General features: G+C 43.9%; 1 protein-coding gene across 1 annotated transcript in view; it reads right to left on the bottom strand.

The window, feature by feature from the left end:
* Positions 1-1,221: 1,221 nt before the first annotated feature.
* Positions 1,222-12,687, bottom strand: part of LOC111157446 (ENTH domain containing 1) — a 101,622-nt gene continuing 90,156 nt past the window's right edge. The window contains exons 6-7 of the mRNA XM_022518848.1: positions 12,127-12,522; positions 1,222-1,823 (exon numbers count right to left, since the gene is read on the bottom strand). Of these exons, the coding sequence (XP_022374556.1) occupies positions 1,222-1,823; positions 12,127-12,522 (998 nt within the window). The remainder of the gene's footprint in view (positions 1,824-12,126; positions 12,523-12,687) is intronic.

Genomic DNA, 12,687 nt, shown 5'->3' with positions numbered 1-12,687 from the left:
CATGGCCTCCATCTCTCCCCCAAAGCCAACACTAACACTATCATTTAGAGCCCTAAGATCATTTTTCACCCTAAAATCTTGTCACAGTTTTTATTTCATAAAGGTCAGAATCTCTAACAATGGTCTTCTAGAACCTATATCATCTGGCACTACTCCTTGCCCTTTCCTCCAGGACCTCAAATCTCCTACTGTTCTTTCCTGTCCTCACTTCACACCAGCCACAGTGACTTCCTTGCCCCTCCGCAAATATGCCAAACCTCCTCCCACATCCCAGTCTTCCCACTAACAGTTTCACTGGCAGTTCCCTCTACTTCTTAACCCAGTTTGCATGGGGAAAAATCAGTTTTGGCTTGGGAATGCACCCAGCATTAGGATATTTTTGAATGTCCCATATTTCTTCAAAATAATCAGGAATTATTTTAGCTTTTAGTTGGTAATTGTCGAAACTGAGTGATGGGTACATGGAGCCCTTGCAATGTCCTTTCAAATTAATATAAAACAGGAATAAAAGCATCTTTGGTGATTCTGGTGTGCAGCAGGGTTGAGAAGCACTGGTCTATGACCCCCAAACTAGATCATTTTCCCATAAATATAAAAATTGAGACATTTCTACTTAAAAGGCTGTCAAATTAAAAAGATACATGTTAGATGAAAAATATCAAATTTATTTTCCAAATACAAGAAAAAAGTATGCATTTGAATTCACTTTGCAATATACATTAACATAAAAACTCCTGGTCAGTGTCTTACTTGTCTCAACTTAACCCCCAACCAACAGTGGCAGCCACAAGAAGGGAAAGATTGCTGGCCCTTGGTTTAGGGAATCTGAAACTTGGCACGAGACCTTAGGAAACATCTACCCAGGCTGTGAAGGGCTTCTGACTGCTTATCCAAATGCTCTAGAATAGCCATCTGCAGTTTGTCTTCCCACAACCTCCACTAATGTTTAACATATTTTGAGGTAAAGTCCAAAGCGTGGAAGGATGAAATTCTCTTCAGCTTCAAAGGAACCTTAGTTCATATCTAAATCTGATATTAACAAAGGTGATACCTTTTCTCTTTAAAAAATAAACCAAATGAGTTTATTGGTTGGAAAGAGATTGGTTAATAAGCCTGACAAGGAAAAATCAAACCACCACCTTGTAAGAATCTATAGGAGGCCAACCTGGTCTTTGGGAAGTGGAACCACATGAGTTCTACCAAAAATGGCTATGGAGCTTATTAGATGTGATCCAACGTCCCCTCAGAAGACTGGGGAAGCTGTGAAGATTTGCTTAGTTGTGGACTATTCCCCCTCATGCTCACCAGATGGCTACTGATTACACGAATTTCCCGTATCACCACATTCAGGTCTTCATGTAGTTTGACTACGGCATTTTTCACCTCTCCAAGGAGAGCTTTAATGGAATCGTTTCCCTCAGGCTCTTTCGGCAGGCCTTCAGTTGTCTGAAAACTCGGACAGGACAGAGAGGTAAAGTGGTCTACATTTGCAGTGGGAAACTCTGCCCAATTATGGCCAGAAGCAGGACTTGTCTGCTTCCTGGCAGACTCAGAGTTATCTGGAAGACGTTCCAGTAGATAGAGGTTGTCATTTTCCTCTTCATCAGAAGACACTAGGCCCCTAGGAGCTAAGGGGTGATGAGCCCTGGCTCTCTTATCTTTATCCTTAAAGGAGGCAGAAGACTGCTGATGGGACAGAGTCCAGAAGGAAGGTCCAGCCAAAATCGGGTGTAAGAGATGAACAGATTTTTCTGGAGAGGCTGAATCAGGAGGTGACAGAGATAAAGTGGAAAAGGAGGATGTTCCTTCAGAAGTGGTTGAAACTGAAAGGTATAAATGGGAGAGAAAGATTATGCAATGTACAAATGAGAGTAATAAATAAAATAATTTTACAATGTAAAATCCTATGGGCAAGGTCTCAACATACACTCCTTAAAATGGTATATGTTAAATATCCATAATAAGCCTAAACAAACCCAAAGCAGGAAGTGGAGAAAATCCAAAGATGTTATCCTATACCACTACCGCCATGGAAATGAAGCTAACAAAGTATCAATATTCGCCTTGACTCTGAACTGTGCTGGACATATTTTTACACTACACTTACCAGAGAGCAGAAAAGTAAAGTATTACACCCTATTCTACTGACTGGTGGCATTTTAAATTGGCATTTAAAGTAAACAGTGTGAGAAAGCTGTAACTTAGATTCCGTCTTCCTTTTTTTTTTCTACAGAGAATATTATGGCAAAATGAACAACCAACTACAAGAACCCGAAAGCTATGAAACAAATTTCTTTCTCTAACTGCTCAAACACAGTCGAGATTAAACTCCAAACAACCTGAGATGTGAAACATTTGAGTCCATGTATATAATTTTTTTCATCAAAAAATAAGTAAAATAAAAAGCATTCTAAACCTGGTTTCCACAAAACTAAACATTTGATACTACTTTAACTCCATTTCAGGCAAAAATCATACTCTCTTCTTTTGCATTCATTCTACACTGTTATTTCCCGTGTTCTGAGGAACACTGTGTTCCTTAAGATGTAAAAAGATGTTTGGTGAAAACAGGATTGTAAAGTCAGGTAAGACTGGGCAATTGCACACTGTGCCTCTCTTTAGGAGTTTAATAATGAACATTAGCACATTGGAAGTTCTGAGAAATCTACAATAATTTATTCAAGGGGTTTCCAAACTTTCTTTGACACAAAACTGTTTCCTGACTTGGAATAGTTATTGACACTCATGCGTGTGTTAGGTGGTACGAGTTCCAAAGCTCGTACAAATCCAGTTCAAAATCCAGTTCCAACGTCATTACAGCTAAATAGACTTGTTACTTTAATAATAATAAAAGAAAGCTGAAGTCATAGAACAGGGAAATTAACACCGACCCCTTAACACACATGACTTACATATTATTTTGCTTTATATTTGCATGTCCCTTTAAACCAAATTGAATCTCCTGTAAAAAAAAAAAAAAAACCATGACTGGGGCAGGCGGCTTCTATTTTCTGCTTCAAAGCTCTCTGAGGCCCATCTCCAGCTTTTAGGAAAAATTCCAATCACAAGACATTTTGGGGGTGAAATGAGTGTTCTCAGCCGATGCAGCAGCAGGGCACGAAAAGGAAAACGGGAGCTTCATCGGCACATGGTCGAGGCCAGAGGAGCGCATGGAAGAATCTAGGTCAGCCTCATCCTGACGTCTGTCGTCGTGTTGAAGAGACGGCATGATGGTGATGGGCACCTCGACGCATTCTGAGTCACACCGCCACTCCGAGTGTGCTCTGTTTGGGTGACAGTTGTCCCCTGACATGTCCCTGCTCCATCCTCCTGGGTTGGTTTCCATACCCCGTGTCTCTTTCTTGGTGTACCCTCATTTGGGGGTAGCCCATTCTCCAGCAGTTTACTGAGAAAGGATAACACAGGTGTGGCAGTCACGTGGCGCGACACGATGACAATAACCTGGTTCACTTCCACCGGCTTTCGCTGGACGCTGGCGGTTCTCTGAGCGCCCCGGAACACGCGGCAGCAGCACTCGGGAACTCGTCAGAAATGAGGTTCTTGGGCCCAAGCCCCCTAAACGAAATCAGAAACTAGGGTCGTGCCCAGGAACCCGAGCTCCAGCCGGCCTCCGGCTGTTCCTGATGCCTGCCCAAGTCTGAGAATCCCGGCTTTCTCCTCTCTGTCCACCTTTCTTTCCCGTTGGAGCTGCAACTGCCGCCTAACCGGCTTATCATTGTTTACAGTTTCGTAGCTTCGATTCACAGGCTTTTGCCCATAAAAAGCCACTTTATCTCTAATTGCAGCACACCAATTTACTTTTGTTTCCAAACACACCACAGCTGTAGCAGACACATGAAGCTCTCTTCAGGGCGCCTCCTGCCCATTGCGTTATCCTGCTCGGGCTCCCGCTCACTGCAGAAGGCTATGTGACTCTCCTGTGGACATTCGTCCTGTCCATACAGTGCAGCCACCAGAGCTGCCGTGCAACCGAGAGCGGCGAGGAAGGGCTGCCATTAAAAATCTCCCCGTGTGATAGATGCACGCCAATTAATGTCGCACTTGCTTAAAGATAGCACCCATAAAATGATTCTAACTGCTCATGTGTTATCTTTAACTTTTTATACTCACGGAAAACATCAGACCCGTTGATTATTATATTGTAACTTTAAATTTCAGAAGCATTTAGAAGAACTGCCTTACAAAAATATAATGACAAATGCGTTTCTAGAAACATTTCTAAACTCTCTCCAGCTATAGTTGTAAATGTAAATTTTTCTGTTAGTGGCAGGTCCTTGGTCAACTAAACACTTCCAACTACTCACTATAGAACAGAGGAAATTTTTGTTTTTTGTCCAGTTCCTTCCTCTCAGTTTTCCTGACATATAATGACTGTCAAGTTAACTGTGCACGTGAAATAAGACATTCTGGTTTTGCTCGGTGATGTAAAAAGTAGCATTTTACATAAGTGTCCATAGCAAAATTATTCGTAATTGCCAAAAAGTGGAAAAACTCAAATATCCATTAACTGATGAATGGGTAAATAAAACATGTTTATCTCTGCAATAGGATATCACTCAGCCACAAGAAAGAGGGAAGTACTGATTTATGTGACAACATGGATGAACTTTGAACACACGGTGCGAAGGGAAAGAATCCAGACACAAAAGACATTGTATGATTCCATACCATGAGAGGTCCCTAGTAGGCAAATAGAGAAAGTAGATTACTGGTTCCGGGGAAGCGCTAGGGGGAGGGAGGAATGGGGAGTGACTGCTAATGGATGCAGGACTTCTTTGGGGTAATGAAAATGTTCCGGAATTAGTGGTGATGATTGAACATTTCTGGTGATATACTAAAACCTACTAAATTGTACCCTTTAATAGAGCACATTTTCTGGTCCATGAATTAGAGCTCAGTTTTTTAAAAACATAATATTTGAAAATTTACTTTAATGTCATTATTAAAAATAAGCTATATGAAAGAAACAGATTTAGGAATAACATAAAATTCGAGAGAAAGTCTAATGAGTCCGCCCCTAATCACTAATACTAAATTGTTACTGGGACGATTGGGTTATTGGATTAATGATGACTTCTCTTACTTACCTGTGGACTGTAAATTTGGTTTGTTGAATTTAAAACACCAAATCCGTGTGTCTTTTTGTCTGCAAGAAGGCAGGCAGTAGCTGTGCTGCTGGAGGAGCTGCTGGGGCCGAGTCTGGGGGCAGCGCCGCAGGTGCCGCCCTGACTTTCCTGCCGGGTACGATCAGACTCGCTTCTACCCTCCACTCTGCACGCTGCTTCTGAACCAGCCTGACCGGGAGCTCAGGGTCAGCTGAGCAAGTCTGCAGAGCAGTTTTCTACCATTTTCCCCATTTCTTTTTGGGAAATGTTCATTATTTTGGCTCTAAAGACTTCCACAAGCAAAAAGTTAAAGGGCGTGTGCGTGTGCATGTGTGTGTGTGTGTGTGTGTGTGTGACGTGTGGTTTCTTTCCTTAGCAAAGATGGACTGACAAACAGCTCTACCGAACAACCACTACTGACATCCAGGGTACAAAAATGGGATCAATGAGACAGAAACAAAGGCTGGAGCCAGGGAGAACAGTCACCTCTATCCCAGCACGAGAACGTATAGATTTGTTTCCTCCCCTAAGTTAGAAAGTCAAGTCCAGTGCAGCCTAACACGAACTGCAGCTTGTGAACATAATGATCTGACTCCATGTACCTACTAGCTCCCTTTCTCTTTCCAGCATGCGTGACAAACCATCTAATGACCTAAAAGAATAGTTGGACCTACAGATAAATAACTTAAAATTTAAACAGAGGAGGAGAAGGAATGGACTGTTCTAGGAACAGAGTTATTTACATCAAAAGGTCAAGGAAGTTGCTGCAGCAAATCATTCAGTGAAAGTATCAGAATGAAAACATTAACGTGTATTGGGCGGCTGCCTTGCACAGTCCCCCAATGGCTGAAATCCGCTACACTGTGAGTGCGGAAATCTTTTAAAATGTACCCAGCTCATTATCTCCAAAGAGTTTATACCACCAGGCCTGGACCCTTCATATACACAAATACTTCTTAGAACAGTAAAAATAGAAAAAACAGAAAATAGACGCTGTCTTTTCTAGCCTCGGTCACCCTGCATCCACAGACACTGGCCATCAATCCTACCTCATCATTTCCTGAATTCCCCAAGCACGAGTCGCCTTTAGCCATTCCACTGAGCGCTCTCTGGAAGAGGCCATCACTCAGAGCGGCCCTGCTCTGAAATCTTGCTTTCCAAGAGGACATTTTCTTGATTACTTCCAGCCCTCTTCTTCCTTTTAATGCAACTACACTTTGGCCTCATTGAGCCAGAAGATCCAAGGATCCTTGTACTTCTCTCACTCCATCAATGTCCACCTGAGTCTCCTCTCTTGTCTTCCCCCATGACCTTCATTATTCCCATTACTTCCTCCATTACACCCACCACGTTTTTTCTGCTTTATCTGCTGTTAATTCCTAATCTAGGAGTCATGCTAATTCCTAATCTAGGAGTCAGCAGACCTTTCCTGTAAAGGACCAGATGGTAAATATTTTGGGCTTTATGAGACCTACAGCCTCTACTCCAACTAGTCAGTTCTGTTGTTACAGCACAAAAGCAAACAGAGATTACATGTAAACCAATTACTGTGCTTGTTCCAATAAAACCTCACTTACAAAAAACAAGGAGGGGCCTCATTTGGCCCTAAAGCTATGGTTTGCAAGCTCCTGTCCTCATCCTATTTCAATTCAAATATCTACCTTTTTTATTCCTACCCCCAGGCTGCTCAGCACTATTGGAGAAAAGGATCTGGCAAATTAGGATTCCTGCAAATAACGGTGCCTGGATCAGGGTCTTTATTGGCTCCTTCTTCCATTCTCTGGAGTGGCTATTCTAAATCTTACCAGTCCTTTTACCACAGTTCTACGACTCCAAACCCCTCGGTCTGGGCAGGTGACATCAGACAATAAGATATGAAGGCCGTGACACATAACGTGTGGGGCAAAAAGCTCCACACATCTCAATTATTAAAAACTACAAAACCCTTCCCTCACATCTGATACATTCTTTCCCCTCCTTCTGTACAGGCCCTCAGGATGAGGTGAGTGTGTTCTATTCTGGGTTCTAGCCCGCCTGCTTGACCCCGTCCATGCCCCATCACAGGCTAGTGCCCCCCCCAACCCCATCTCCTGTCTCCCACTCGGTGGTTTCCTTCCCAGCGACAGCCCCTGTGGGGCTCCCTGTCCCAGTTTCGCCCCCTCCATGACAATCCTCCACATTCCCTGACACTAGTTTTTCTAAAACGCATATGAAAAGCCACTCACCAGGCTTAATACCTTTAAGTGACTTGCATTCTCTTCAAAATAAAGTCCAAGCTCCTTAACCTAGCCCACACAGCTCCTCTGTCCTGGCATACTTCTCCGGTGTTTGATTCTGTTATTTCTTCATGCACACTTTCCATTCCTGTCTTACTAGGCTGCTTTTAATTCACTTATTAAATACTGGGTACCTATATGTACACGACACCGTGTTTGGTGCTGGGGATACAATAGTAAACAGGCAGACAGGGTCCCATCCCTCAGGAAGGGCTACTCCACCTGGGGGGCCGGGGGAGACAACAAACAATTCAATACATACATAATTATACTATACATAACACTATACTATAATTATGTATGTATTGAATTAGAATGTAATGAATTCGAATGACCACACGTGCTAGGAGGATAATTACAGGTACTAAGACAACATATAGTGGGAGGGGATTTGAAGTAATCGAGGGGGTCAGGACATCTTGCAGAAGTGCTCTTTGGGCGGACCCCTGAAGGGCGAGCAGGAGTGAACTGGGGAAGGGGTGGATCAGAAGTGTTCTGGTCCGAGGGAACAACAGCACAAAGGTGGCCAAGCAATTTGGTTTACTTGGCAAACAGAACACCAGGCTGCTGGGACAGGCAGAAGCTAGACCGCACAGAGTGTGGAAGGCTATTCGATCTCTAGGAATGCGGGGAGAAGTCTGGGGTTCCAGTGGGGCGTAGAAGTCCTCATGTTGTCTGGCTGCTCTGTGGAGAATGACTCGGAGCTCCCTAAAATCTCTTTGGTCAATCACAACATTACTCCTCGGCCTGGATGCCCTTTCTGGAAAGATCAGAGTTTCCTCATTCCCGAGAATAAGCAAGGATCTCCTGGGGACTTTTGGGAGATAACCAGGATGGATCTGGAGGGTTAGGAGGGGGCTGAGGGCTTTGAGCTTAAAAAGTGGAACTAAAAATATAGATGCTGGAGTAACAGCAAACTCTTTGCTGGCACTCGCCTGGTACCAGATCCTACTCGGATCCATTTCGTGTTTGCCAACTCATGGAGGCCCCGCAGCAGCTGTGTGTGGCAGCGCCAGCCTGTCCCCCCCTGTAATTGAAGACACAAATGCAGGCAGGTCACACGAGCAGCAGCGGCTGGGCTGAGGCCGTGAGCCCCGGCAGTGGGACTCCAGGGCCCGAGCCGCTAACAGCTCCCCGATTCAGCCGCTCTTTACGCTGGGTCGGAACATATTCTCGGTCTCCATTTTAAAATCCAAAATACAATATGAAAAACTTCCTTTAAACAGTCATATGCATTGTAAAAATTAGAATAAAATTAAAGTTTATATTTACCCACATATTTATCATTTCCACTGCTCATGACTGCCCCCCCCCAAACGCACTGGGGTCTTCTTCTCCCTATATAGTTTAACAGTCAGTCAAGGATCCAGGCAGAGTTTACAGACAGAGTGTGGGGTGGGTTTCACCCCTTCCCAGTTTCCCTCCCTATTGGTATTTCCCGCAGAACTGCCCAGCTCCCCAGCCAGCATTGAGGTTCTCTTTTAATATTTCGTAGGACTGAAGTGTGCCCTCAGGGTCTTAATGTTGGCTAGTGTATGTTTCCGCTCTGAAACTTGCATATCATTCTTCCCTTACAGATGTTAGTATTCTGATGAAATCCCCCATCTTTCCCTCTGTGCTCTTGGTCTTATTCACCCCAGTTATCCTAAAGTGCCTGTCTTACAACGTCAGTACTAGCTTATCTGTGGGTCTGTTTCTGTCTGTTTTTCTCCTGGATTCTGAGTGCAAAAAACCTTGTGCGAAAAGTGACAGGAGCTCTTAAGAAAGGATTTCGCTGGGGGCGCCTGGGTGGCTCAGTGGGTTAAGCCGCTGCCTTCAGCTCAGGTCATGATCTCAGGGTCCTGGGATCGAGCCCCGCATCGGGCTCTCTGCTCGGCAGGGAGCCTGCTTCCCTCTCTCTCTCTCTCTGCCTGCCTCTCTGTCTACTTGTGATCTCTCTCTGTCAAATAACAAATAAAATCTTAAAAAAAAAAAAAAAAAAGAAAAAGAAAGGATTTCGCTGTCATCTAGAAGACAGTTGGGATACAAAGGAATGACTTTGTTCCAGTTGGAGCTGGGTTTCAGCATTTGTGAGGGCTGGTCTAGTTCTGGTTTGCGCTTCCCCCTGGACGGTAGTTCTGGTGCTCATGGGGGAGCGTGTCAGAGGCCCCGGCTGAGAGCATGGAGTCCTTACCGGAGCTGCTATGACATGGCCGATCCTGTGCTCCAGCCCGTCTCCTAGCCCCAAGAGAAAGCCAGAATCTCCTCTTAGCGTGTTGGGCCCTAGAAGCTGCTTCCCGTTTAGTCTCCTGGCACCACATCCAGAACGTGTGCAGCTTTAGCAGGAGGCAGACGTTTCTCAGTAGGAAGTTACGCAAAGACTTTTGGGCTTTCTCCTCTGTGACTTCCTCTCCTCTGGAATAGTGACCCCTGGAGTCCCTGCTACCGGGGAGGCCCTGAACTCCAAGCCTGTCTCCCAAGGTCAGTGAGACTGTGGAGAGTCCAGGCCTCTGACTTTCCCTCAGTTTCTATCATCCTACTCTGCCAACAGGAAAATGATCCACGGTGGGAAAACTGAGGTGAATGTGGGACCAACTAAAAGTAAACTAGTTTCCTACTTCATTCACACCACTCCTGATGCCAAATGTGTGGGTTTTACACACAAGGATTTCTCTCATTCTCTGTATGTGACAGAGACATGTATAGGACACCTGGGTGTCCTACGATTTCACTCCACTCTGACACTACCCAGAGTTAGTGCAGACCCAGAGATTAAGGGCTCAATTCCTTAATCTCAAGACTCAAGTCTCAAGACTGCCCTGTACTTTAGATGCCAATCAAAAGTCCACGCTTCCCATATCTCTGACCTGCTGTCTATAAGTTGAGGGATCCCATGATCCCCTCCTTGGGTCTGATAATTCGCTACAATGGCTCGTGGAACTTAGGAAAGTGCTTTACTTTCTATTAGTGGTTTATTATAAAGAACACAACTCAGAACAGCCCATGGGAAGGATGAGCAGGGCAAGGTATTGGGAAGGGGCCCAGAGCTTCCTGCCTTCTCTGGGTACATCACCCTCCCAGAAACTTCAGGTGTTCGCCAACCAGGAAGCTGTCTAAACCCCACAGTCTGAGGCTTTTTATGGAGGTTCCATTATAGAGATATGATTGATCAAATCACTGGCCCTGGGTGAATAACACAACATCCCTAGAGGTCAGGGGGTGGGGAGAAAAGTTCCAAACCTCTCACCACCTGACTGGTTACCCTGGCAACCAGCACCCAACCTCCAAGTGTCACCTCAGCATAAACTCAGAAAGGGAAGGAAGGGGCTTACTACAAATAACAAAAATATAATTCTTCTCGCCCCTATCACTCAGGAAATTCCAAGGGTTTTTGGAGCTCTGTGCCAGGAGCCAGGGATGAAGACCAAATACACATTACTCATTATATCACAACATCACAGTCCTTTTCTGGAGGGTCCTAACCCATTCTGTGTTTTCTACCTTGGTTGTTACAGGGTTTTAGACCAGCTTTTAGTTTTCCAGCTTCAACCAGCATTGTCCATGGGAAGGTTAGAACAATACTATGTACTTCATTATAAACAGAAGCAAGTCTTCCTTGCTAACTGGCTTTAGAGGAACTCTCAGCTAATTTTCATAACTAAGTGTACTTGGTACACAGGCAATGGCCAAAAACTATTTTCAATGAACTTTTGGGGGGGTATTTGTGGAAGAGATGAAGTCAAAGTAACAACTTCCCAGTGGACAGCCATGCACCAAAACCATCACAGTCACTGTGACCAGCACGGCATGGTTTCCACATCGGCAGTCTCTGCAAAACGGTTAATTTGGTGACAAAACTAAGAATCGGTTCATTTTTAGGCTATTCGGTCCCCCAAGTTCTGGAAAGGACAGCAAGGAGAATCTGCTGTCATTCATTGACTTACTAACACTGAGATAAATTTCTTTAGCCTCAGAGTATTGGCTGCCATTGTTTGTACATATATGGCACTTTTGACCTCAGTTTGAGGCAGTTTAGAATATTTATATTAAAAACTTAATATTTATATGAGTTAGTCAGCATTATTATACATAAGAACTAATAAAACGACTTAGTCTTCGCAAAATGCATGAGCAAACAAATTATTATTTTACTAATTAACTTTAAAGAAGCAAGCAGAATTATACAAGGTAGGATAACTGACAGCCACCAACCTGGATTCCCAACTGGCTCTACCCTTTACCATCCAGGCTCAAGAATATTGCAACTCTTTGAATGTTTTATAGGACAGAAAAGGGAAGAGATTCTCCACCACTGTTTTGCAATCAGTACAGCCCTTTAAAAAAGGCCACATGTACACATGCACACACATATATTGTGTGTATACACAGCAATAGACGTAATAAATAATTCTTTTTTATACAGTCTCTTAATAAGTAACCTAAATGTCTAACAGGAAGCTATTATTTAATGCTAGTTCTTTCTAATTTGTTTGGCATTAGAATCGCTCAGAACCTGTACTTCAACCAAGCACTTGGAGCCCCGAGTGACGAAGTGCCTCTCAGATCTTTAATAAAAGGGGTGTTTTCCCAACGAAGAAGTCCCTCACTCTGGCACATACATTTTAATACCACTGGATGGGGAGAACCAAAAACAGGGGCAGAAAGCACAGAGAAGTAACAGATGAATGCTTCAGAAGAAGGATGTGTGTGTGTGTGTGTGTGTGTGTGTGTGTGTGTAGACTCACCCCATGTGGTCACAGACTTGAGGTTTTCCTCGTCCAATTGAATAATGCTGGACTGGGTTGGCTTCTGAAAGTCCTTACCGCTTAGAATCTCCTTCACTGGGTTAAATGTTTTAAATGAGGGAGAGACGTAAAGTGTCTCTACAGAGGCCTGGTTGTAGAAAGTAGACTCTGACTTTGACACCCTTAAATTAAGGCTGATAAACTCCTCTTTATCCGGTGACTGAAATGACGGTAGGGTTGTCAACGTTTCAAAACTTTTTGCAACTGACTTCTTTTCTAGACGCATTTGCGAAGGGTGTTCGGTTACAGTATTTGTAATGGTACTGTCCGATTTCTTGTCCAAACTCACATTTGTCTGCCCAGATGGGCTCTTTGCTGAGGCAGCAGGCACAGCATCTGTAAAATAACAAGTAAAAACTATGGTCAAAAAATACAGCAGAAAATATTCTATTCCAAGTCCATTGCAATTTTACTTTTTTATATTTTTTAAATTTTTATTTTTTTGAAGTAAACTACACCACATGTGGGGCTCAAACTCATGATCCTGGCTCAGGCTCCACT

Source organism: Enhydra lutris, unplaced genomic scaffold (genome assembly GCF_002288905.1).
Source record: "Enhydra lutris kenyoni isolate GAN:26980312 unplaced genomic scaffold, ASM228890v2 scaffoldscaffold55, whole genome shotgun sequence".
Classification (NCBI taxonomy): Eukaryota; Metazoa; Chordata; class Mammalia; order Carnivora; family Mustelidae; genus Enhydra; species Enhydra lutris.
Note: the sequence above shows the minus strand (reverse complement) of the source record. Positions and strands in the feature narration are given on the sequence as shown.